Source organism: Indicator indicator, chromosome 2 (assembly GCF_027791375.1).
Source record: "Indicator indicator isolate 239-I01 chromosome 2, UM_Iind_1.1, whole genome shotgun sequence".
In the NCBI taxonomy this organism is placed as follows: Eukaryota; Metazoa; Chordata; class Aves; order Piciformes; family Indicatoridae; genus Indicator; species Indicator indicator.
In genome coordinates, this window is record NC_072011.1 from 7,519,912 (window position 1) to 7,547,409 (window position 27,498).

At 43.9% G+C, this 27,498-nt stretch overlaps 2 protein-coding genes across 3 annotated transcripts; both read left to right on the top strand.

The window, feature by feature from the left end:
* Positions 1–14,162: 14,162 nt before the first annotated feature.
* Positions 14,163–16,653, top strand: SMIM8 (small integral membrane protein 8). Of its 2 annotated transcripts, none has more exons than XM_054398619.1 (3): positions 14,163–14,195; positions 15,183–15,324; positions 16,235–16,653. In XM_054398619.1, the coding sequence occupies exons 2-3, from the start codon at positions 15,205–15,207 to the stop codon at positions 16,391–16,393; spliced, it is 279 nt and encodes a 92-aa protein (XP_054254594.1). In that variant the 5' UTR covers positions 14,163–14,195; positions 15,183–15,204; the 3' UTR covers positions 16,394–16,653. The 2 variants fall into 2 exon arrangements, with proteins under 2 accessions (XP_054254594.1, XP_054254589.1); XM_054398614.1 differs by lacking the exon at positions 14,163–14,195 and adding an exon at positions 14,548–14,758.
* A 1,564-nt stretch (positions 16,654–18,217) lies between these two features.
* C2H6orf163 (chromosome 2 C6orf163 homolog) lies at positions 18,218–26,237 on the top strand. Its single transcript, XM_054393247.1, has 5 exons — positions 18,218–18,365; positions 19,463–19,557; positions 21,152–21,259; positions 23,737–23,939; positions 25,790–26,237. The coding sequence occupies exons 1-5, from the start codon at positions 18,218–18,220 to the stop codon at positions 26,235–26,237; spliced, it is 1,002 nt and encodes a 333-aa protein (XP_054249222.1).
* The last annotated feature ends 1,261 nt before the right edge of the window (positions 26,238–27,498 follow it).

Below are 27,498 nucleotides of genomic sequence, written 5' to 3' on the forward strand. Positions count from 1 at the left end.
TTTTCTCCTCAAGGAAAGAAGGAAATGCTGTATTGAAGAAACACAAGATCAGATAGATCCTTTCTCTTGGGTGAAGAAAAACAAGATGGTCATTCCAGGTGAACTATAAGCAGTAACTGAACCCATTTAAAACTATTAAGAACTTAAAAAAGGGAAACAACAACAACCTGCTCTTAGTTCTGATAATTTGTACCTTCTGAAGATATCACTCAAAAATTATTTGCTGTTAAAATAGATTTGGTCAATTAGGTCTGCAAGTGAATGTGCCTATTGTTCTCCTGAGCATCAGGCAGACTCTGGTCAGTTCAGGCTAGCACTCTACCACCGAGGTACACTCAATTTAGCTCTGTCAGTTAGGAAAATATTGAGCACAATCAAATCAGATTTCACTTTAAAATTTTTGTATGTTGGTCCCTGGTCTGTGTGCTCTGTTGATGAGAATCTGGAGTTTATTAAAGACCTGCAGGACAGGTCTTGTGGCCAGCAGTGCTTCTGCAGCCAGAAGTATTGCAGAGCTTTGGTGATATTTTTCTGCTTGAAGCCTTCATTTGATGCTGAGAAATGGTTGTATAGGACAACCTTCAGCTGCAGGCCTAAAGGGCTACAGAGCCTGTTTCATGGTGTTAGCTGGGTTGTAATCAGCACAGCTCCTCTGTACAAAAGGGCTGCAAATGTGGCCTTAAAAGGTTATGTTTCCTTTATGCACCACTTTTGCTGTAGCTTGTGGATGTTAACTGATGTTTTTGCATCCTTTGAAAATATAATTAATTCATTGGAGCAATTCAAAGGACATATAGAATAGAAAAAAATAAAATGGACTTCAAAGATAAGGAGTTTCTCAACAGACAAACAGGAGAAAATTGACTTTATGGGACAGCACAGGCACAGCTAAAGAAATTGATTGTGGAGAACTTAGATTGTGTCAATTTGCATCAAGGTAATGCCCAGCTGTTCAGACTAACAATGAAATGACTCAAAGGTTTAAAAAAGCAACAAAAGGGTCAAAAGGGGATCTATTTGTCACTGTGGACATAAAGATCACAAAAAGATTTAGCCTTTATTGGAAATTACAAAGGAGGCACTAGAGAGCCTTAGGCACTAAAAGAAAGACTTATTTGTTCCAAGTGCTCAAGACGAAGTTGAATGGAGCAAGAAGTGAAGAGCAGGGATTTACTTTAACCCCCCCTGCTCCATACACACACAGAGGCATACACCTCTCAACTTGGACAAAAGCTGAAGGTTGGAGATACGTTGATTTGTTGTACTCATTGCTGGCTGAAGTAACAGGGATAAGCATGAAAACAAGTGTCTGGGCTGCTTCTGCTACGAGCCAGGGAAGGAAATGGAGCAGGTCATCTCTCTTGCTTCTTGTGTACATCATTGTGTACAGTTGCCACCACCAACATACACTTTGTCCTGCTCACTAGAGACGCAAATGACCAGAAGAACTTCCACACCTCATTTCCCTCAGGCATATCAGTGACTTGGTTTCCCCTCTTAAAGGCTGCACCTGTTCTATGCTGAGCAAAGAGCAACCTGAATGCACCATTAACTTCTGAGTGTGCTGAATGTCATTTATTAAGTAGAGTGTTTGAATAATGTTATTGTTGTTGAATATATTCATCAAATAATCATTTCTGTTGTTCAGTAAGGTCTACAGAAGGTTGGCTAATGTGCATTCAGTAATGCACCCATTCAAAAGCAGAGTGCTCAGAGAATTAGTTCATCTGGATTTGGATCAGCTCTGCCAACTTAATTATTTAAAAGAAGAAAAGGTATCTTTATGCAGAGGCAAATGGGAGAAAAAGTAAGAACAGACTAAGTAGAGATGAAGTGGGGAAAGCATCCAAAGTGTTAGGGGGGTAAAGAGGGCAGGGTACTTGGAGCTCAGTGAGCAGGCAAATTACAAGGCAGCAGCACAGTATTATGGGAAATGGAGAAGGAACAGTAAGAAGTACAGAAAAAACATGAACCTGGGAACAGCAGATCTATGAATTCTGTATTCAGCAAGCTGAACTATCCTCACAGGCTGAGAGATGGAAAAACGCTTTGTTTTTCTAATATAAACATTACTTACGAGAGCATTTTGCTGCACCTGCAATTTACCTTTTTCTCTTCCCTTTCCTTCCCTTCCTTTCCCTTCCCTTCCCTTCCCTTCCCTTCCCTTCCCTTCCCTTCCCTTCCCTTCCCTTCCTCCCTTCCCTTCCCTTCCCCTTCCCTTCCCTTCCCTTCCCTTCCCTTCCCTTCCCTTCCCTTCCCTTCCTCCCTTCCCTTCCCTTCCCTTCCCTTCCCTTCCCTTCCCTTCCCTTTTTGTACCATTTAATTAAAATGTCATTGCAGTGTTTTTTTTAACCATGAAGGATCATCTCTGTGATGAAGAAAGGGGGGGGGGGGGAGAAACAACATTGGCACAAGGGTTTCCATAAACAACCAAACAAATAATGAAGCTTCAGATGTTCATTTAGTACCTGCATTTTCCCCTTGTTTTCTTTGTTTGCTGATATAAGGAAGTGTGCATCCTTGTTTTATGGTTGCTGAGTTTTTGTGCTTGTTTCACTGACTACTCACTGCTTCCTTACTGACTGCCAGAGTTGTAAGGTCCACAGGCTGAGAAGCACTGACTTGCTTCATTCTTTGGCCCTAAGAAGGTTTTATTGTGCATATAGTGTTCCTGACAGTCCAGTCTGCTCTTAAATTGATGGAAGTTCCACTAGCCCCAGCATGGTGCATCTGTTCCAGTGCTCCAGCACACAAGAAGATGGAGCAGGAAACCTGGAAACACCAAGGTACAGTCTAGCTCCATTGGAAGTCATCCCACCACTCTGTACATGCACCAAAGTGTTGTACATCTGTGACAGCAGCTGAAAAACTACTGCTACAAGTAGTTAGTTACTAGCTACTGCTACTAACCTTGCAATGCCTTTGTTTCTTGTTCAGTGCTGAGAGTGCCAGTGTAAGGTGATTTCCAGGTCCTTATGAAAAAGCCAAAAAGAGAAAAAGGAGAGGTCATAAAAGATTAACCTTATCTTGTTAAGACAGCTCATCTCTTAGCATAAAAAAGTAGCATAAAATAAGTAAAGCTGTAACAGTAACACAGTTTTGATACTCGTTGCTTTTGAAGGCTCTTCAGAACCCAGCCAGAAAAGGACTGGCAACCGAGCAAACATAGCCCTCCTGGTCTGCATGCTGGCCACTTCTGCCAAGACTGCTGCTATTAGCAGTGCAGCAGAAGTCCATGGCCCTCAGGCTAGTGTGTGCCAAAGGTTTCCCACCTTTTTCATCCTTCAGATGCTTCCAGTGGAAGGAGAGCCCCCTGAATGGCAGATGTAACCAGACCAGTAACAGGCTTGCTCTCCTCTCACAGATCAGCAAGAAGTTATCTATAGACACTTTATATTGAACTTCATTAGTACAATCCCTTCATTATCATGTAGTAAGAAATAGAGTCCTCTCCTCAAAACATCAACAATATAGACAGAGAAAGCACATTCTTTGTGGAGGATATGTCCACCAGAGAGGTGGTATGGGTTTATCCAGTATCCCTCAGCATGTCAGAGGCAAAGCTAATTAAAAAGTCTCTCATAGTCCTGTCTCTTGCTCTCATCTTCCTTAACTTACTGATTCTAACCTCTCACTGTTTCATGTCCATTTTTAACCCCTCAAAGCAAGAAATAATCCCTTTGGTGCAGTGGGAGATGAACTTTGGGTACTGTGCTATTGTGCTGGTTTTGCTTGGACAGAATCCCAGGTCCAGCCATGGGCTGCAGGCCGTCATCAGTTCTGAGTCAGCCAGGACAGCTGACTGGAGCTGGCTCACAGGTGTATCCCATACCATGGCTATTTCATTAAATCTGTTTTCATGTCAACCTGTAGGTCTCCTCTCCTTTTCCCAATTCCTCTTCTCTGCTGGGGAGGAGTCATTGGGTGACAGAGCTCCTGCTCTACAATTTAGCACCACATAAGGGCTAAATTTAGGCAGCTATTAAAAGTAGAATTCCACAAACACATAGTACTCACACCACACATATGATGTGTAAAAAACTTCAGTCTAGGCATTTATTTGCCAACTGACTACAGGACAGAAGGAGAGGACATAGTCTCAAGCTGTGCAGGGGAGGTTTGGGCTGGATATTAGGAAGAAATTCTTCACAGAAAGAGAGATTGGCCATTGGGATGGGCTGCCCAGGGAGGTGGTGGAGTCACTGTCCCTGGAAGTGTTTAAAATAAGAGTGGATGAGGCACTTAGTGCCATGGTTTAGTTGATTAGATGGTGTTGGGTGATTGGTTGGACTTGATGATCTCCAAGGTCTTTTCCAACCTGGTTAATTCTGTGATTCTGTGAAGGAAAAAACTAGACAGAACAGGGCTCAGCTGGTCACTTAGCACTAGTCTGGAGCTGGTTGGTTTGGCTTTCACACCTGACAAAAATGATGGGGGGCAGGAATATCTTTCCTATGAAGACAGGCTGAGGGAGCTGGGGTTGTTCAGTCTGGAGAAGGCTTCGTCAAGACCAAATAGTGACCTTCCAGTACCTGAAGGGGGCCTACAAGAAGGATGGAGAGAGACTGTTTACAAAGGCCTGCAGTGATAGAAGGAAGGGTAATGGCTTCAAACTAGAGAAGAGCAGATTTAGATTGGATGTTAGGAACAACTTCTTTACCATAAGGGTGGTGGAACACTGGAACAGGTTGCCCAGGGAGGTGGCTGGGGCTCCATCCTTGGAAATTTCAAGGTGAGGTGCAACAGAGCTCTGGGCAACCTAATCTAGTTGAGGACATCCCTGCATACTGCAGGGGGGGTTGGACTATGTGACCTTTGGAGGTCCCTTCCAGCCCAGACCATTCTATGACTTTCGCATAAGCTTCTGCAGCGGCTTGAGACAAATCTTCCTTTCTAGTCTTCAGGATCTTAGCTGCCAAACACTCACTTCTCTGAAAATCTCACTACAGAGCTGCATCTTTAGTAAGCTTTGTAGCCTTAAGCACACTTGGCATTATTTTCTAGAGCCTGTGGTGGAAAAATCCTGCCTTGTTTTGTATTTGGGGAAACCACAAACACCACTTAATAACCCAGCAGCTGCTGAGCGCGATGCTTTGCCAGCTGCTAATTGCTGTGGTCTCTCCTCCAGAGCAATGAATGGGTTTTGAGAGAGGGCAGACACAGTTCACTGCTTTCTTTGTTCCTTTGGTAAACTGATTAAAAAAAAATAAACTCAGAAGCAGCCAAAATGACTGCATTTTTTTTTCCCTAAGTCATGGTGCTTATATTTCACCTGCACAACTGCTGCATTTCTCATCAGCCTTGTGCCAAAGAGGTGACCAAACAGGTAACCCCTCTATCCTATGCTCTCCTGATGTAAAAAAACTCCCTCTGCAGCAATAATCTTCATCATTAATAAATATTTCTGCTCTGTTCAGGCTACTGTTTAACTTTAGAATTAATTCATTAAAAAAAAAAATAAAAGTCAAAAGATTACCACTTGAACAGGATCACAGGATGTTAGGGATTGGAAGGGAGCTCTGGAGATCATTAAGTCCAACCCCCCTGCCAGAGCAGGAGCATGGAATCTAGTGCAGGTCACACAGGAACACATATAGACAGATCTTGAAAGGCTCCAGAGAGGGAGACTCCACAACCTCTCTGGGGAGCCTGTTCCAGTGCTCCCTGACCCTTACAGTAAAGTTCCTCCTCATGTTGAGGTGGAACCTCCTGTGCTGTAGTTTCCATCCATTGCCCCTTGTCCTATCACAGGGCTCAAGTGAGCAGAGGCCATCCCTTCATTCCTGACACCCAGCCCTCAGATATTTACAAAGTCATCACCAGTGGCCATGTCACAGTTTGTAACTCCTTAGTAGTTAGAAAGTATGACAATAGTGCAATGAAAAGATTATTTTATCTGCTTTATGCTGACTGATGGGACATATTCATGAGGTTATTTCAAGCCTGTCTGAGATTAGCAAAACAAGTTCTCATTCTGTACAACTGTATTTTATAACAAGAAACTCTAACTTACCTGTCACAGTAAATGATTACCGCTGGACCCCAGCTTTCTAGTGGCATTAACAATCAGTGATCCATCTCCCTGCTTTAAGCCTTGAAAATGGAAACTGCTGGTCTCCTAGGGAATATAAACTGAATGAGTGAAACCTGATCATCTCTCCTGGCACACTGTTCAAACCTGAACCATAATGTGTCTTGTATCATCAGAAAGATATGAGGAAATTGCAGCATTTGTTTAAACTCACAGGTTTTATCTGCATCTTTTGAGCACACATCTGCTCTAATCTGTGCACTTTGTGCTTTTACAGTAGTGATGGCAGACCCTGAAGACATGCATGCTGGAGTGTCCAAAGCAGCAGAAAATGATCTGACCTTCTGTGGGAGAGGTGTAGCCTGTGCACTTGCAAGCCAAGAAGTCACTTGAGCATTTCAGTCTTGCAGAAACACATGCAAGACTCCCCACAAAGATATGTCATTCCTACAAGAATGATCTGGAGACACAGGCAGGCAGTGTGAGCTTCCAGCCCAGAAGGCAAATCACATCCTGGGCTGCATCAAAAGATGCATTGCCAGCAGATCCAGAGAGGTGATTCTGCCACTTTGCTCTGCTGAGACCTCACCTGGAGTACTGTGTGCAGGTCTGGAGCCCTCAATATAGGAAGGACATGGACCTGATGGAGAGGGTCCAGAGGAGAGCCATGAAAATGATCATGGGGTTGGAGCACCTCTGCTATGAGGACAGGCTGAGGGAGCTGGGGGTGTTCAGCCTGGAGAAGAGGAGGCTCTGGGGAGACCTAATAGCAGTCTCCCAGTACCTGAAGGGGGCATACAAGAAGGAGGCAGAGAGACTGTTTACAAAGGCCTGCAGTGACAGGATGAGGGCAAATGTCTTCAAACTGGAGAAGAGCAGATTTCGATTGGATATTAGGAACAAATTCTTTACTATGAGGGTGGTGGAACACTGGAACAGGTTGTCCAGGAAGGTGGTTAAGGCCCTATCCCTGGAGATATTCAAGGTGAGGCTTGACAGGGCTCAGGGCAGCCTGATCTAGTTGAGGATGTCCCTGCTGACTGTGAGAGTGGGGGGAAGGTGGTTGGACTAGATGACCTTTGGAGGTCCCTTCCAGCCTGGACCATTCTGTGACTCTATCATCTGGCTAGCTCTCCCATTCAGATGCTGCTTCATTACTAACCTTAATCTCATCCAATTTATGCTCTCTTTGATGTTAACTTTACTGCAATATCTAAACAGCACGAAGGACCTGCAAGAAATACTTATTGACTTTTAGTAGCCCTTCATAGTATGGCTTCTACAATTTTTTTTTAAATTATTACTTTGTTCATATCATAAATTTGAACAGTATATGGAATTATGGTAACCATCTGAAACTCACCTAAGAGCTTTAACTCTCACCTTGTTTGCTCTTTGACGTTTTACATCAGATTTGTATTTTGGGCTCCCCTGGGCAAGTCAATTGTCCACTGAGGACCAATATTCTTTTAGACACACATTGCTCCTGACAATACATTACAGAAACATTCAGGTAGATCTTTCAGATAGAATTTTAAATTAGAATGGTTTTCCCAAGTAACTGAAGGCTTTTTTTTTTTTGCTATTAAACCGTAGTTTGGTTATTGTATATGCTAATCAGTTCCTACATTGGACAAAGCAGCTGAGCCACTGCCCACCAGAAAGCCCACATCTTTATTTTCAATAACTAAGCAATGGAATAAGTATTTATATCCTGCCTTATGCATCTTTGTCAACCATCATTGCTTTAGTGGTCCTTTTTACCTGGGATGTGGCTATACCACTGATTTATAGCCCACAAGACTGAACTCCTTGCCTCTGGAATTAATTCTTCACAGTATAGCTTATTCAGCTGAAATTTACTATGGCTTTTATCTGGGAATTATATGTGAATGTTCAGCAGTTTTACAGAGAAGAAGGTGTCCCATAGCCTAAGACATGTGCCTCAATCAGGACCTTGATACTGACCCCAGAGAAGCTGATGCCTCTGAAGGATGACTGAGGGTGCCAGAGCTTGGAGCTGGACAGCAGGTAGCCTCCCAGCCACCTGCTGGAGGGAGATTCCTCCAAGTGAGGGCCTTCCTCCCAATACTACTGCTGAATGCCTGGCAAAAGCCACAGCTGGCTGAATAAAATTCATTTCACATCAGCAATTCAAGGCCAGAATGACTGTAGGAATTTTGTGATTACCTCTGGTACTGAGAAAGCCAAAATTTAATTTTAAGTCTAAACTTTATTATAGCATTAAAGGCATCTGAGCAGCTGTACTTATCCTACAGAGACAAGCCCCAACAGCTCGTTTTTCATTAATTGGAACTGCCTGGTTACAATCCTATCACTTAAATGTCAAAGCTGTTTAGGGATCTTTATGACACCCACAGTTATATCCCTATCTAACCTAGTATGTAAACATTAGACACTGCCAGTGTACTGTGTTTCAGCATGTGGTGTTATTTAGATATTGAAAGACAACTGAAAGGTGCAGAGAATCTGAAGAGCTCCACATTTCAGGGTGTTCATGCCCCTTACTACAGAGCTCACTTTGTTGAACCTGTGAGAGGTCTACCCTCCAGAGTATTCCTAGGAGCTATGTTCACTGCCTGAGATCTGAAGGGTGCCCAGATCAGTGAGGGCACTACCTGCAGGATTTTAACTTACCACAGCTTAAGCTGATTGGGGAACACTGATGTTGCAGGTAGAGGCTGGTCTGTGCCCCCAGTTCAGATGCCATTCCAACTGCATTCCCCTGCTTACTTCGGACTGTCTCACCTATCCAATTGGAAAATAAACTTTGTTCTTTTTTTCCTTTTCTAGCAATGTTAGCTTTCAACTGGACCAGGGAGCAATATTGATGTATTCCAAGGCTGAGTAATTCTGAATCCTTGTGCAAGGAAAGCTACAGCAACCACAAGTGAAAACAAGTCTCCCCTTGCCCCCTCCTTTTTGGAGGTGCAATCTTAGATTAGCTCAGGTTTGTCTTTAAACCCCACTCTAGGATGCACCTGGCTGTGTATGTTGCAGTGAGCAAATTCAGCGCTGCACATGTTTCTCTGCTCTTTCTTTTTAGTATAAACCAGCTTTTTCTTTCCAGAGAGGACATTTTGGGTTTGGTATTATTCTGCTCCCAGTCAGTAATAATTTGCTCACTCATTAATGAAAGCAGAACCAAACAAAGTGCCTTTCTCCTTCCACATTGAGCTTGGTCAGTATTTCAAGAGCAACAATCACTTTAATCTTTGCTTGAGCCCATGGCTGGGTGATTTGTTTGTCTCTCAGAGACACAGCTGCCTAACAAGTGTTATGGAAGGCATAATATTATGAAACACAGAAGGTTTACTCCCACAGATCGTTGGCTTTAAAATGCATATTGCCTTAAAACGGTTTTGGATTGTCAGTGGTAGGGTCCCAACCACTGCCTGCTGCTGCCTGAAAACTCTGCTTTCTTTCAGTGGGAGTGATACAAACGAGTGATAGTGGCTGAGAAGCAACATAAGGACTCTTGAGACTGACATGAGCTGAGCAACAGCTACACAGAAAGCAGCCCTCAGTGCTGCCTCTGTCTAGCTGCAGAGCTGTTTGTTTCTTTTTCTGCATTTATGCCCTCAATATGGCAATGCTGTTTCACATGCCTCAGTGCAGCAATTGTTCCCTTCATGACTAGCTGTCAGTAAGGTGAAGGAATTACTTGTAGTTCCTAATTTTTGCTTTCCCTTCTCCCCCAGACTTGTTCAGAACAAAATAACAAAACAAAACAAAACAAAAACCCAACCCTCCCAATTGTGAGCTCTAATTAAAATTTCAGGAAACTCACAGTGTATAAAATATTGTAAAAATTAGGCAAAAGAAGAATGTAAGATACACTACACACCCTAACAAAAACCTGATGCAAGTTGCCCCTCTCACTACAAATTGTACCAGTGCTGAAGCCCCTATACTGATGCAAAAAAAAAAAAAAACAATTCTGTCCACAGCAGTTGTGTAACTGTGTCTCTGAGTAGGGATAAGCTTATCAGTAGCTTGAGACATTCTATCTTTATTTTGAAGACAATGTGAAGCTCTGTTCTTGTGTAGGTACTCAAAATTAGCAGGAGCTGTGAGGGGAATCAGCAAAGACACAGAGACAGGCTGCTACTCCCCAGCCTGCACTAGGCTTGGCCATCATGTGGGACACTGCACCAGATTTGCTCTGCTCCCCACAGAGGCTCTGTTGCAGCTGAAACGATAAGGGCATGCAAGTCTCAAGAAAAGCAGAAACTGCTATTAAATTCTGAATGACCTCAGCATAAAGCACAATGCTGAATGCAAAATCCCAAAGGAATCTACTTAAAAGGAATATAAATCTCAGCAACAGCCTTTGGATTGGAAAAGGAAAGGGGGTTTGTGTGGTTACTTTTCAGGGGAGATACTCAAGATGTTGAAGAGGATGGGTGACTCAGAAATACCACAGATGTTTACAGTTCTACGCTTTATAGAGTCTCTTCTATAAAAAGATGCCAGACAACTTCGCAAGCCTTGATGGTTGGAGCATTTCAGCATCCTGTTGGGTCAGATGATAGCAACATAAGGTTCATATTAAAGATAAAACAAGAAGCTTTCCCACAGCTATAAAGCAAAATTAGGAACAGTAAGCAGTCCAAGCTTTTTTTTTTTCACTGCAGAGTTAATCTGGATACTTGGCACCTGCTCAACGTACACTGACTACCACCACTCACATCAAAACCCAGCCCCACTTCTGCATCTCTCTCTGCTTCTTCTCTTTCTATGCATAAAGCCTTATCCCACAACTTTTCAGATGGAGAATTATTTTCTCTCCAGCTGATGGTGTTCTTTGCACTATGTATGATTTCTTCCTCTGTTGATGATGCCTGGGACTTAGTTATCCTTTATAGGAAAGATGAAAAGTGCTAAAGAACTAGCAGCAGTCTAACAATACTTGTCACTGTTATCAGGCAAATGTGTTCTGGCAAAACCTCCTCCTGCCATGACCTCGAAAAATATCATTATGACCCTGGCTGGCTTTGAGTCATAAGTTTTATCTTCGAGGATGGGGTTAGTTAATGACAATAACTGCTGGGAAGCAGTGCACTTGCTGATAAGTGACTGAGCTTCTCAGTGTGGTGATGTAAATGTTTTCCATTCCCATGTACAGTAGTGTCAGGTACTTGGGAGCTGTAGACAGAACATCTCCTACAGTACTGTAAACTCCCCCTCCCCCCTTCCCTCAAACCAAGGCTCAGGCAAAAACCTTCTATCAGCTTCTTTCAATTACAGAAACAGAAAAACAAACGAGAGCAGCAACCTTCACTCTGACATGACTTCTACTCAACGGTTTCCAAACAAAATCAGCTGTGTGTCATATGCTTCCAAAACAATACCTACCAGATTAGCAGATGGTATGTTGTCAGTTAAATGTTGACACAAAACACAGACATACCACTTGGTTCTCTCTTGACACCCAAACTTATTTCCCTGCTATTTTCCCCATGATATTTACACACAGGAAAAAATAATAATAATAAAAATCTTTAGGTACTCCATCTGGATTTAGAAGGAATGAGTTAACCTGCAATATCCTATTACTCTGCCATCTGTCAAAAAATGAATAAACGCAGTTTGATTACCGCAAAGGAAAACAAGGAGGAAGGGGCTCCGAGAGTCTGGGTGCCTCCACATTTATGCTTCTCCCCCTCTTCCTCCATGGCCACACTAATCAGATGCTCTAACATGTCCTCTAGACATTGAGAAGTGTGAATCCAGAATCACAGAATGATAGTGGATGGGAGGGACCTCTGAAAACCATCTAGTCCAATTCCCCTGCCAGAGCAAGCTCACCTAGAGCAGGTTGCACAGGACAGCATCCAAGCTGGCTTTGAACAACTGCAGAGATAGAGACCTCTTTGGGCAACCTGTTCCAGTGCTCCAACACCCTCAACATAAAGAAGTTCCTCCTCATGTTTAGATGGAACTTCCTATGTTCAAATTTGTGTCCCATATCTCTTGTCCTGCTCTGGGCACCACAGAGCCATGTAGGTACTAATCCACCAGGTGGCTATAGCGAAATCTCTGTAATATTCACCACCCCATCTCAGTTCTGCCCACTTGTTACCCAGGGGAGCACCAATTTGGATCTCTGCCTAACCTCCAGGTATTGTTTTTTTCAAAAAACTTACATTTCAACCCTTCTTTCTAGCATGGCTGAAACTGCCCAGTGGCATCAAAGGCAGTAGGAGTGGTAAGGGAAGGATTAGCAGGCAGACGTGATTACATGGGTTTTGTTTCCTCTGGACTGGGTAATTTTATTAATTTTATGGTTTACAAGTAATAGAAGACACAATACCACTGCAAAGCAGCATTTATATAACCAGGAGTTTCCAGACACCTGAAACATGAAGTTCTGATCTAAATACCAGAAATCAGATGCCTCAATTGCATTGTATTGTTGTGCTCAAATGGCTGCACGTCCAGAGATGCATCTCCAGGTAAAATACCCCTTCCCAATCTGGTGTTATCCAGGTGAAGCTGTTTGAATAAATGCCTAGGTTATACTGACACTGTTCAACTTAGGGTTAGCTATACTGCACTGATATTCTAAGGAGGACTGGGGAGCTTTACAGTATAAAGCTGGTTACTTTGAATAAACAATGTATGCCTTGCTGGGGACTACATCCCTGAAGAGGAGCTGAAAGATTGATGATGCTTGTGCTGGAAATTCCCATTGCAGTAAAGCAAAAGGCTATTAAGAAGACACCAAGGACATCAAGATCTAAGAAACAGAAACTTGTCAACAGAAGAAACCTTTATCAGCAAACCCTGAAGATGTAAAGCTGTCGCAATTTATGTTCCTAATGAGTGAACTTTACTCATTAACGTATCATTACAATACCAAACCACACACCCCCTGAGCTGAGAAGCTCCTTGCCTACAAGACCACCCCTCTTAGAGCATGTGCTGTCGATTTTGTAGATATTGTTAACTGAAGGTGAAGAAGCATAGGTAGAAGAGGTGTGTTAACCAGACTTGTACACAAAATTTTGTAATTAGGTTGAGCTAGTTTGTGGAACACAGAATCATAGAATTGTCAGGGTTGGAAGGGACCTCAAGGATCATCTAGGTCCAACCCCCCCCTGCCATGGGCAGGGACACCTCACACTAGATCAGGTTGCCCAGAGCCACATCCAGCCTGGCCTTAAACACCTCCAGGGATGAGGCTTCCACCACCTCCCTGGGCAACCTGTTCCAGTGTTTCACCACCCTTACAGTGAAGAACTTCTTTCTAATGTCTAATCTGAATTTCCCCTTCTCTAGCTTGGATCCATCCCACCCCCCCTAGTCCTATCACTACCTGACACCAGGTAGTCCCTCCCCAGCTTTCTTGTAGGCTCCCTACAGATACTTGAAGGCCACAGTAAGGTCTCCTGGAAGGCTTCTCCAGACTGAACAGCCCCAACTCTCTCAGCCTGTACTCACAGGAGAGTTGCTCCAGCCCTCTGATCATGCTCATGGCCCTTCTCTGGACACCTTCCAGCACGTCCAGATCTTTCTTGTAACAGGGGCTCCAGAACTGGATGGAGTACTCCAGGTGGGGTCTCACCAGAGCGGTGTAGAAGGGAGAATCACCTCCCTTGACCTGACTAGCTCCTGGCTCTGCATAAATCAGAGACCGGGTAAATGACTCTGCTTTTGGGATAACAGTGCCACTTGGGATCAACACATCAACTGCTTGTTGCCATTTCCCTCATTTAACACGCAATTGCTGCTAGCCTGACTACCAAGGTTCGCACCGACTGGACGTATCATGTACAGCTCTCGGGGTGTTTACGGCTGACTACCAGCGCCTGGCCGGTACCGGGGGCAAACAGCCGCTGGCCAACGCCTGCTCCGGGGCCAGCGTCTTCCCATACCTCCCGCTTACCATGCGGAGCATCAGGATAAAGTCCACAGCCCCGACCCAAAGCAAACACACCACTACTCCGCCTCCGCCGCCTGTCAACCGCCTGAGGGGAGGGCGGACTGGGGCGGAGCCTGGGCCCTTGCCGGCGACCTCCGCCCAGCAGGGTGCGCACGCGTGCAGGCCGCGGCCCGCGCAGGCTCAGGCGAGCCTGAGCTCAGGCCCGCCCTGCCCTGCCGCGACCCTCTCGAAGGGAGGCGGTGCTGGCTCTGAGGGGTGAGTAGCGGGACGGCGCGCATTGCCGCGCTCCGTCGCGCTCCGTCTCCTGAGGCGTTGCTAGAGCGCGGCCGTGCTCGTTGTATCCCCGACAGCCCCGCCGGGCTTTTCTTGTTGGAAACTGCCTGCTTCGTCCCCGGTTTAAAGCTGGTAGCGGCGTCAGGAGACCGCTCGCCGTCCGGGATGGGGGTTTCCGTCCTTTCCGTCGCTGCCCTCGCGGTTTATGCCGCTCGGGCGCCGGTGCGGGGCAGTCAAGTTGAGCTCCTGGGCGGTTGGCTCTCGCAGTGTCACTCTGTGCCCATCCCCTTTGGCTGACCTCCAAGCTGTCCTGACCTCCTTGCTGTGCCTGGGGCCTTGCTGGAGAAGGCTTCGGGGCGATTGCTGGGTTGAGTTTGTGAATCTTGCCCATGGATCCCTGGTTGTGCCCCGCTCGGGTGAGCTATGGGGCACGAGGGATCTCTAGCACTGCCTCTGCCCTTCAGTAATCAGCGTTAACCAAGGACGTACTTTGTCCACCTGTGCTCAGGTAGCATCTTGAAGGTGCTCAGCCCCTCTGTGTGAAGGTGAGACCTGGGGCTGCTGGGGTGGGTGGATAGGGTGACCACGGCACTGGGGTTTAAAAGAAAGGTGAAAACGTTCCTTGACGTAGTCTTTTTAACCAGTGGTCTGAAAACTGCTACTCAGCACACAGGTAGCTAAAGCATTAGCCAAAGGCAAGTGAAAAACTTCAGGCCCATTATAAAAAGATCTACATTTGCTCTCTAAAGATGTGCATCTCCAGAACTTAATTTTAGGATGCACAAAATTAATGTGATCGAAAATCAGTTTTCTTAAGCAAAACCCAGTTGAACACCAAAGGGAATTGTTAATATATACAACATATACAGAAATATTAATGCTGTAAAGACAAGCTGATTGTGAACTCAGTGATTGTAATTCTTTCAGCTTGTAATTTTATTCATACGACATTTTTCATTTTGTTTTTAGGAAATATTCACCGTTAATTAAAATGTCTTCCACCAAAGCTCCAAATGAAAATGAAACACCCAGAGATAGAACACCAGGACTGAAGAGTGTTCAAACAACCATGCTCTTCCGAGCTGTGAACCCAGAGCTTTTCATTAAACCTGTAAGAGGCTCATTCTGAGAGAAACTAAATATGCCTGGAGAGACACAATTGCTTTAAAATAGTCATTACAATTCTGTGTGCATTATGTAACCATCTCTTGTTATGCAAGCTACTCAGTAATGTAACTAAAAATATTTTTATTTCTTTCTACTCTGTTAAGAGCCCAAAACATTACATTGTTTATTCCAGCTTTTATTTCACTGTTATATTGTCTGATTCTTTTGTACCTAACCACATTGCTTTCAGAAAGACTCTTTATAGACATATTACCCATGTAATTTGACAGGTTAAGTCATAGGAGGCCTCTTTAATATTTATAAGTAAATCATAAAATGTAAGATTTTTGATAGCTTTTCAGCATTTTGGTTTTTTCTTACTTTGATAATGAAGTTGATTATACTTGGGTTTTATTTACACTTGCAGAACCCAGGAAGACTGGATGAAATGTTGTGCATAGTAGAATTTGTGTTTGTAATACATGATCTGGTTTAGAGGAATATAATCAGGGTTGCTTGGCAGGAGCAAAGTGCAGTGTCCCAGTAGTATATCCAGACTGATTCTGTTAGAAGTTTGTAGTACTTGCCTTTATTGATTGGGTTTGGCCTGTTTGTTCATACTCAAGCAGCATTTGCAACCAGTGGTAGAGCCCTGGGCAATGTGGTGTTCTGTTTCCAGAAAGAGTCTTCTTTTTCAAAGGGAATTTCTTTTGTTATCAGAAAATCAAGTCTCCTCTCTTGCTGCTTGTCAAAGTCACGTGGATCAGTCTGCATAAAGCAGTGGTGGTTTTTGCAGACATCACATTAGTTTGCCATTTTAACTTTCTAAGCTAAGATAGAAGAACGTAATGTTTGTGCTGAATGAAAAATGTCGTGACTGGAAACACATACTAATTTGTCTTTTTTATTGTCAGAACAAACCTGTGATGGCATTTGGACTCATAGCAATTAGCCTCTGTGTGGCCTACCTTGGTTATCTGCATGCAACAGCAGAGAATAAAAAAGACCTCTATGAAGCAGTCGACGGTGAGGGGTCCAGGTACATGAGACGGAAAACTTCCAAGTGGGACTGAGAACATAAAGAGATCAGCAAATCAGTGACAGAACTTTTCAGGGCAACTACTAATTTTTTCACCATCCATTGAAGTAATGGGTAAATGTCTCTTTTTGCTGTTTAATGCAATTTAAGTTCCTTTACAGAATGATTGTCCTGTATGAATAAACTACAATTAAAATACATACAAACATAAAAGTGATTTTAAGAATTGTCTGCAATCTCCACAGTGTGCCAGAAGACATGAAATTACCTCAGATGTGCAGTCAAGGCTGTGCCTTAGAAATTTGCATTGTTCAGCTTGCTTCTCTCTTTGAGTAAGTGATGAAAGAGGTTTCTCTTTTATTTTTTGAACAGAAGGCATAATGTATTGTGTGTGAAAATAAAAGGGTGGTGCCTTAATCCATGGAAACTTCATAATTGACAGTGGTGCAGGTAAAATAATTTTAAGGCAAGAAAGTTCTGATAAAGCAGTCATTGAAGGGTTCTGTTTAATAAAGAATCTGAAATAACTGGCCAAAATCATCTTTGGGTACTCATACACCCTTAGAAATAAATTAAAAAAAATAGATCAGTAACTTGATAGAAGAGAACAGAAGTGAAGTGAGTGCTTCTGCCAAAAAAAGCAGGAAGAACTCAGCTCTTACCTTTCCTGTTTGGCATCAGATAGTGGACACACTGGTATCAACTTGCCAATCAAGGTGTTTAACTCCAGGTTAGACAGAGCTTGTAGGGTGGTCTTGACTGGACAGCAGGACTATTTTATTCAAACTGCAATCAAAAATTAAATTTCTCTATATTGCAAAGTATATTATATAAAATCATTGTAGGTTAATGAACTCAAGGAATGGAATGTCTAGAATCATCTGGTTCTTGCAGAGAGAAAAGAACATATGCCCATGGACAAGCCCAGTCTTGCCAAACAGCCTTGCATGTGGGTTGGAGGTGACCCTCAGCAGCATGCTGATTGGTGCCACTCTGACTGTGTCTTGAGGAGGGATGGGCATTGCAGCATTTCCGTAGCACATGAGGATGTTCTCTGCCAGCCTGCACCTTGAGCAAACTGGGAACAAAACAACCACTCTAACAAAACTTCAATTGGTAACAGAACTTGTTGGTTCAACTCTGCAAGCATGGCTCCCCTTCTGCACCTAGAAGGTGAACAAACGGCGCCAATACAATTTCTTTTGTTCCACTTCTCTCAATTTCATCTTCAGTACAGTAATAACCATCTGCAATGGACGATAGCTGGCTTGACAGAAACTGAGTCAAAGTGATTTCCCAGCTTCTTTTCAGGTTTTTGCCAGTTTTTCACTTGTCTGTGCTGGCTTTCACCTCTTTACCAAGAACAGCAACAAAATGCTATGATTCAGATGTCTGAAACAGTAGCTATTGTAATGCTCCTAAAATCTCCTTAGACTACATAATTTGAAGAGGAATTGTTGACATTCAACAGCAAACCCAAGCCAAACCATTAAAAAGCCAAAGCCTACTGTGGCAGTGCTTAAAGCCTTAGCAGGGAAAGTTCTTTGTGAGCAAAGCCAGCCCTGCCCAGTAACCGTTGCTATACAGGGAGCTGTGGTAAGGCTGGGAAAGGTCACTTCACACAACCTGCCCTCATCATCCACTTATAGCATCCCATTACTGAGTTGTCAGCATGTGTGAATCCTAATCCAAAGGCAAAAGCTTGATCTAACTTGGTAAAAAGCAGTGGTCAATGATTTTTCTCTCTGCGTGTTTTCTGTAGCAACAATAAGCATTTTATGTGCAAGCAAGAGATTTGTCAGGAACAGAGTTCTGACGTTTTAGTAACTGTATGACAGAAAAATACTAAAATACCATAATGATTAGGAGTCCTGATCTGGACTCCTTTGTTTGTTGTGCTGTATGTTCAAAAATAATACCACCACCACCTTCCAAGGCTACTTTTGATCGGATTCGGGAGTATAAGCCTTTCAGAACGCGCTATTACACTCACCGTGATATACTGGGTAAGTCAAATCTCTGAAATCCTTACCTTGCAATCTCTGTTCTTGACAGTCACAAAGGCATTTGCATCTTGGTGAGAAAGAACTACCTGCTGAATATTAATAAATCCAGTGTAATGGGAGTGGGGCAGGGTCAGCCATCACAGAATCACAGAATGTTGGGGGCTGGAAGGGACCTTGAAAGATCATCCAAACCAACCCCCCTGCCAGAGCAGGATCACCTACACCAGATCACACAGGAACACATCCAAGTGGGTTTTGGATATCTCCAGAGAGGGAGACTCCACAATCCCCCTGGGCAGTCTGTTCCAGTGTTCTGTCACCTTCACAGGGAAATAATTCTTCTTCATGTTTCCATTGAACTTCCTATGCCTCAACTTCTATGCCCTGTCATTGGGCATTACCCAGAAGAGCCTGACTCCATCCTCTTGGCACTTGCCCTTTATATCATTATAAACATTAATGAGGTCACCCCTTGGTCTCCTCCAAACTACAGAGCCCCAGCTCCCTCAGTCTCTCCTCATCAGGAAGATGTTCCACACCCTTCATCATTTTTGTGGCTCTGGACTCTTCCAAGCAGTTCCCTGAGGTCCTTAAACTGTGTGGCCCAGAACTGGACACAATATTCCAGATGCAGCCTCACCAGGGCAGAGAAGAGGTGTGCCATCCTGTGGTGCATGAAGGCATTCAGATTTGGACATAATGAAGTGTGAAAGAGAATTAGCTGTAAGACCGTTAGCAAATGTTTTCTGAGACTCAAGTAGTTTGGGAAGAACTATGCTTGACTGAGTATTTGCAAGGGCCACCCTCTCATTTCGGATGTTTTATCCTGAATCCTACCTGATTCTGACTGCTGACCTTTGATTGAGGCTTATCTCACCCCTGTTTCAGGGTGCTAATGTAGTCCTAGCAGCAACAGAATTCCAGAAATGCACAAGCAGTAATAATTGTGGTTTCCTATATGTGAAATGAGAGCGTGTGGGGTTTTAGCCTTTTGATTTTGAATTCAGCTGCAGAATCAAGCAAGAATCAGGAGAAAGGCAGAGGTTTGTGCACTCTGGTTGTTTTCTGTGTGTGATCTGCTCATGTTGATTGTGCAGAGATTGGAGCAGACATTCAACAAAAACAAAAGGAAAAGGAGGCAGCAGACGTGCAAGAATCCATTGAAAAAGTGAAAGCTGAACTTTGGTCTCAGGTAAATTAAATTACACTCCTGCCACTTAAATAAGGATTATTATTTGGAATAATTGCTAGAGCATCAAGAAAGTTAATAAAGAACTTGGACAGATTCACTCTGAAATGGGTCAAGAACTGGCTGGAGGGCTGAGCCCAGAGAGTGGTGGTCAATGGTGCCACATCCAGTTGGCAGCCAGGCACCAGTGGTGTCCCCCAGGGATTAGTGCTGGGCCCCATCCTGTTCAATATCTTTATTGATGATCTGGATGAGGGGATTGAGTCAGTAAGTTTGCAGATGACACCACGCTGGGGCAGGTGTTGATCTGTTACAGGGTAGGAGGGCCCTGCAGAGGGACCTTGACAGGCTGGATGGGTGGGGAGAGGCCATGGGGTAAGATTTAACAAGGCTAAGTGCAGGGTTCTACACTTTGGCCACAACAACCCCAAGCAGCACTACAGGTTGGGGACAGAGTGGCTGGAGAGCAGCCAGACAGAAAGGGACCTGAGGGTGCTGGTTGACAGTAGGCTGAACATGAGCCAGCAGTGTGCCCAGGTGGCCAGGAGAGCCAATGGCATCCTGGCCTGGATCAGGAATAGTGTGGCCAGCAGGACAAGGGAGGTTATTCTTCCCTCGTACTCAGCCCTGGTCAGGCCACACCTTGAGTCCTGTGTCCAGTTCTGGGCTCCTCAGTTCAAGAGAGATGTTGAGGTACTGGAAGGTGTCCAGAGAAGGGCAACAAGGCTGGGGAGGGGTCTGGAGCACAGCCCTGTGAGGAGAGGCTGAGGGAGCTGGGGGTGTTTAGCCTGGAGAAGAGGAGGCTCAGGGGAGACCTCATTGCTCTCTACAACTACCTGAAGGGAGGCTGTAGCCAGGAGGGGGTTGGTCTCTTCTCCCGGGCAACCAGCAGCAGAAGGAGGTGACACAGTCTCAAGTTGTGCCAGGGAGGTATAGGCTGGAGATTAGGAGGAAGTTCTTCACAGAGAGAGTGATTGCCCATTGGAATGTGCTGCCCAGGGAGGTGGTGGAGTCGCTGTCCCTGGATTGTTTAAGGAGCACTTAGGGCCATGGTCTAATTGATTGGACACAGCTGGGTGATAGGTTGGACTGGATGACCTTGAAGTTCTCTTCCAACCTGGCTGATTCTATGAACTTTGAAGTCCCTGCTATAGAGCTGTCATGAATTTTGTCTCCTCCTTTGCTCACAGATTTCTGTGTACATATTTCTCCAGTTTCTATTTTCTTTCACAACAAAGCATACTTTGAATTAATAGCATTTTACATCTGGTCTGGAAATGGCCTCTAACGCACAGAGAAGTCATTGGCTGTTAAAGCTGTTGCCCACAGTGCTGTGTAACTCCTGCCCTTTATGTTGTGCATAGTGTTTACAACTGTGGTGGCTCAGCGTTACTGTGTGGTGACCTTTTAACAAGCATCAACAAATTGCCAAATGGGCCAAAATTTATTTTGCCATCAGGTTTTAAATTTAACTTACTCTGATTTCTTAAATAGAAAATACAGAACTATTGATTACATAACCTCTGCTTTATTTTAATAGGATGTTACTAGAATGTGAGCAGCTGAATTTAAATGTAAATAACAACTTGTTTTAAAGGCTGAAATTCACAAGGAAGATGCAGTGGATAAAGCTCTCAAAGAGGCAGCAGCTAACCACAGTGCTTTTGTACAAGACCTTAAGCAAACCCTTGCAAAGGAATCAAAGGTATGAACCAGTTTGCTTTCATCACTGTGGAAATAGCCAGCATGACAGAACCATGTGTTTTACAATCAAGAATGTCATTTTAGGTTAAAAAAAAATGACGGGTTTATTTGTTTGTTTGTTTAGTTATAGAATCACAGAATTGTTAGGGTTGGAAGGGATCTCAAGGATCGCCTATTTCCAACCCCTCACACTAGATCTGGTTGCTCAGAGCCACATCCAGCCTGGCCTTAAAAACCTCCAGGGATGAGGTTTCCACCACTTCCCTGGGCAACCTGTTCCAGTGTCTCACCACCCTCATGGTGAGGAATTTCTTCCTAACATCCAATCTGAATTTACCCATTTCTATTTTTGTTCCCTTCCCCCTAGTCCTATCATTACCTGACATCCTAAGAGGTCCCTCACCAGCTTTTTTTTAATGCTTGCTATAACCCAGACGTCATTACTCCATTCACCTGAAGTTTGAACTATAGTTCCAGCTTTCAGGTCATCTGGGGGTGTTTTTTTGTTAATTTTTTTTTCCATTGAATGAAGTTTCTGGGCTTTGTTGAAAATGCTTTGTCAGACTTTCATTCAGTCAGTTACTAAACCTGTGATGGAATGGTTTGAAGCTGAGGGAGAGTAGGTTTAAACTGGATTGTAGGAAGAAGTTCTTCAGTATGAGTGTGGTAGGACTCTGGAACAGGCTGCCCAGGAAGGTTGTGGATGCTTCCTCCCTAAGAGTGTTCAAGGACAGGTTGGATGAGGCTTTGAGCAGCTGAGTGGATGATCTATAAGGTCCCTTCCAACCTAGGCTGTTCTGTGATTAGGTGCATTTCTTAAGGGCAATTAAATATAGGCTTAACTTTAAATCTGTCCTTAAATTTTGTGTCAATCAAAGCTAGAAAGGTATTTCAATGACTTACTGAATGTGGACCCTAAGTGGGGTGGAGGAGAAAGAAAGCTGCCAGCACGTGTATATTCCTCAATGAAGAACACCAGCTGTAGCTCTGAATTTCTGTGTATGCTTAGCACATGCTTTATATGACTGTTTGTACATCTGAGACAAGACTCAGAGATATACAAAGAGAAGAGAAGGGAAATACTTTCTGAATCTGAGCCTTAGTGCCTTCTGCACTGCCTCACAGGGCTTTATACTACTGGAGCACCTAAGCACTCCTCAGTCAGGCTAATACTACTACACGGTCAGGTCTAATACCTGTCAGCCTTACAGTGGCTGAAGGGCACACAGAGAACTGCTTTGGAATTTTATTTTATACAAGTTTCTAAATAGATATCCATTTGATATACTGCAGGCAGTCAAAGCAATGCACTTGGCCTCTCAAGAAGAAAAGCAGGGAGGTTTACAGTGGTCTTAAGTTTCTGGCTGAGTTTATTTCATTTTATGCAGCTTTTTTCCAAGGGAAGCTCTGTGGGTTTTTTCCATCATACAGCATAGCATAGATACAGAATTCTACAGCTGAAACAGAAGAAGAGGTAGATACGACTAAAGTAACTGCAAGATGATTTAAATTTGGTGGTTTGTGTTTCTTGAAGTTCATTTTAAGAGCTGTCTTAACAATCAGCTAAGTGCTTGCTGGCAGCTAGCTTGGAAAGGCAGTGGTATAAAATTTACTCATCATCTGTGTAAGCATACAGATGGTGGCAGCCAAAAAGACATCCCACTGAATGAGTGATTGAAGTGGTTTTACATGTAGGACAGGCCAAAGACAACTGCTTTTGGCTGGTAGCCTCAGGAATGGCTTTTTGCAGCAGTATTGGTATGGTTGTTCCACCATCACTAGTGATCAAATGGGTTTAGTTAGGCTTTTTGTAAGTATGTCCTGTTATTTGTGACTCCACTTGTCAGCAGTAGGCAAACAACCAGAATCCACAAATAGCTGGGTCTGCAAAAGCCTTACATCAAACTTCATGCAACTCTGCTCATCTTGTTTTAGAAAACCCACCAAGATCTAAGCAGCTAGAACTTTCCCTCTAATGTCTTGCCACTTCCACAAAGGATGCAATTCTCAAGGGTCTTAGAAAGATTTGTGGATGGTGGCAAAACAGCACAGATCACTGGACAGTGAGTTGGGAGGGTTGGATTTCTTTCCTGAATGGTCAAGGCTTGGCATGAGTTTGGCAGCAGAGGTATATTGGTGTATACTGAGATTCTAGATGTATCTATGGCCATCCAGACCACCTAAGATTAGTGTTGTAATACCTTTATATATCAGCCTGAGCAATATCTTGCTGACAAGCACACAAAAGACCAGGCTTCTCCATCTCACTCCAAAACCATGCCACCAGCCACAAGAGCTTGTGAAGAAAATGTATCAGGGAACTTTTTGTGCCTCCTGCCATTCCACATGGCTGATGTGGAATGATGCTACAGCATGTCACTGTAATCGCCCCATCATACTGGGCTTTGCTGGACATTATTTAAAGACAACTGAACAATAAGTGGTTGCTACTTACATCTACTTTTGATTTTGCTTAAGGAGGAAGTGAGGAAGGCAAAGGCAGAGATGCAGCAGTACATGGAAGATGTGTGGAAAAGAGAGGTTGAAGCTGCAGGACAGCGCATGGCTCACAAACTTCAGTGTGCCCTCATGGAGTGTGCCCAGGAGTATCAGCAAGCCATGGCTGAAGCCAGGAAGCAGGAGAGGGAGGCAGTCCTGGAGGAAGTAGCTGGGGAGCACAGGTGCTCTTAGTGTTTCCCTGACCTGATTGGCAAACATGCTGTGTTAAAGAAAATTACAGGGATTGTACCAGTGTTGCTCAGAAAAGAAAAAAAAAAGTTTGGCAGTGCAAAGAGACCAGCAAGAGTTGCAGGCTTGCTCTCTCTTGATTACACCCCATGTGGAAATAAAACAAGCTTTGTTCCTTGTCAGCCAAGGGTACAAAAGGTTTGCTTTCTATGACTGATTAGAGTCATCAGCAACAAAGATCTTAGGGGGCTCCTGTACCATTCATGACATCTATGCAAAAATGGAGAAGATATCTATGCAAAACTGGAGAAGATCCTACCCACATAGATTAAGCATTGTGAACCAAACAGCTTTGAACACCAAAATACTAACCCACCACTCCCTATTAAGAGTAGAATACACTTCGTTTTTTGACAGCAGAAACAACAAAATAGGTGGCAGCCCCATCCCTGGATGTTTTTAAGGCCAGGCTGGATGTGGCTCTGGGCAGCCTGGTAAAGTGTGATCTAGTGTGAGGTGTCCCTGCCCATGGCAGGGGGTTTGGAACTAGATAATCCTTGGGGTCCCTTCCAACCCTGACAATTCTGTGGTTTCCCAATGGAAAGATCAGTTCAGGTCTGTTCCTTTGTAAGATGCCCTTTTTTATTTTTTTTTCTCTGAACAGAGCCACACTTAAGTTTTGATCCATTATTTAATACCTTCATTTTCACAATTAAAACATGCCCTTTCTGACAAAGATAAATCACAGTCTGCATAAACTTAGCTGGGTTCTTTAACTTCTCCTGTTAGCAGAGTGCTACAAAAATATCTCCAGCAAAGCGGAGGGAGCAATAACAGGGCAGAAATTCTTTTCTGTACATTGAGGTATTTGGCTCAGTAACCTCTGTGGATGCCTCATGCACATGTCCCTGAGCCAGCTCTGGTAAATAGCACCCATAATGTTTGGACTGTGTAATATAAATGATAGGTTTTATTACTGACATGCCAGCACAAAAGTGCTCTCAGTTCCACTTAAACAAAATTGCAGATGATGCTGTGGTCTAGAAATCAGTTCTTAGATTTCACTTCAAGACAGCATTTTTACTTGGGGCCAGAACTGTTCAAAGTCTATTTGAAAATCAATGTCTACTTAAACGCTAGCTCCAAGAGAGACATGAATGAAGAGTGAGATAGTAATCCTTTGTAGTTTTCATTTGGAAGCAAGCATCATTAAATTGGCACTGGATATGACATATGCAGAAATAGAATCTTCTGCAGCTGACTTTCTCTACATCACCAGTGGCCTTCTTTTACCCTATTTTGTTCCAGAGGCCACAGGATCACAGGATGTTAGGGGTTGGAAGGGACCTCAGGAGATCGAGTCCAACCCCCCTGCCAGAGCAGGACCATAGAATCTAGCACAGGTCACACAGGAACACATCCAGATGGGGCTGGAAAGTCTCCAGAGAAGGAGACTCCACAACCTGCCTGGGCAGCCTGTTCCAGTGCTCTATGACCCTCACAGGGAAGAATTTCCTCATGTTGAGGTGGAACTTCCTGTGTTGTAGTTTATGTCCATTGCCCCTTGTCCTATCACAGGGTGCATTGGAGAAGTGCCTATTCCCTCTCTCTTGACACCCAGCCCTCAGATATTTATAAACATTTATATAATCACCTCTCAGTCTTCTCCAGACTAAAAAGCCCCAGGTCCTACATCAGGTTTTGATTTCATATATGTTTTTTGTTGAATGAGAAAGGTTTTGCAAAAGCCTGGATAGACTTAAGTTGTTTTTTTTTAAAATAATCTTTAATAAAAGGTGTCCCTGACAAATCTTTTTTTCATTTTCTTTTTGCTTTTAAATAGAAAGCACTTAGAGCAACTTAAAGAAGAAACTATGTTAGCTAAGAGACTATATGATAAGAGTATAGAGGAATTAAATGAAGAAAAACGTCATGAGATAGAACTTGCCCTGAGTATTTCACAAACAGAGAGCCAGACTGAGACTGAAGAAAAGCTCAGAGAAGCAGAGACCCTACATCTTGATGAGATGGGGAAAATGATGGCTACACTGAAAGCAGCAGAAGAACAGGTAGAGATTCTCACTCAAAAACTGGAAAAGATGACAAATTGGAAGGACACCCTGGAAACTGAAATAGAAGCTACAAGACAATCTTTTCAAAGATACATTGATGCCACATTTCCTAATCTGTCCCCTGGACAAGCAGATTTTATTCTGCCATTCAGAAAAGCATTTCAACAGAAAAACACTCCAGAAGAAGCAGAGGACAGTGAGGACAGCAGAGGAATGTAAGAGAAGTGTGAGATTCACAGCCACTGGGTAAACAGAACTACAAGTAGGTGCTGCTGAAGAATAAATTTTCTCTCTGTTCACTGAATTATATGAGTGTGACTAGAATAATACAGAGGAAAAGAACCACCACTATATTAAATAATGAAATGATGGACCATGACTGGAAATTATCCATTCATTTTTATTTTACAAATGCTAGGGCAAAAGTTGGAACAAAGGTAGCGTTTGAGGGGCTTCCCATTGAGTCCTTCTTGAGAAGGAAAAAGATGTGAAAATCTGTTCAGAAAATCTGTCAGTTGAGTGTCAACACTTGGACCATGAGGACTCAGGTGTGGAGTAAGAGACACAGAACCTTTGAACATCTGCAGCTTGGGTTCTGAGATTTACAGGACAGTTATTCTGTGTAACAGTGTGCATATCTCTATATAGAATATTTGCAAGTTAGTGGCAATCTGAAAACTCACATGGCTTGAAAGACAGCCTTTGGACTAAAGTGTGTGTCACAGGACAAGGGAAGAGCTTGGGTTTGTCTGCTCTCCCGTGCTTGAAGGCTGTGTGGCTTTAGGCCAGCCTCAACACATTGACTGGGACTGAGATTCAGCCTGCCTAAACATCTTCACCGTGTAATAAGAACTCTCACAGCATTGGTTTAATATTCCCTAAAGCTTTGTGTCTACCTCATCTATTACCTGTTAGTCTGAAAACACTGTATAGCACCTTGAGTGTGAGCTGAGGAATGCAAAGGAGCTGGCAGCTGCATCATGCTGATGAATGCTTTCTGCTGGGTTAGCTGATTACAGGCTCACCTTGGCACACACCGCAGAGCCCAGAGGCACAATGACAGGTGGGGGAACCTCAACAACCCAGCCCCTCCGGAGACACCCCAGGGGAGTGTCAGCCCTGTAGGGTAGGAGTAAGATCCAGCACTCATGGTAAGTCAGAGAGGTTTTCTGAAGCACCTTGCAGGCTGAGGGTGGATACAGCCTGGAGGTATGGGACTCCTTGTGGGATGCAGGGAAGAGCTGCAGCAGGAGAAGCATAGCCAGCAGCATACTCTGCTCTGGTGAGACCCCACCTGGAGTACTGCAACCAGTTCTGGAGTCCCTATTACAAGAAGGATCTGGACGTGCTGAAACGTGTCCAGAGAAGGGCCATGAGGATGATCAGAGGGCTGGAGCACCTCCCCTGTGAGGACAGACTGAGAGAGTTGGGGCTGTTCAGTCTGGAAAAGAGAAGGCTCTGAGGAGACCTTCTTGTGGCC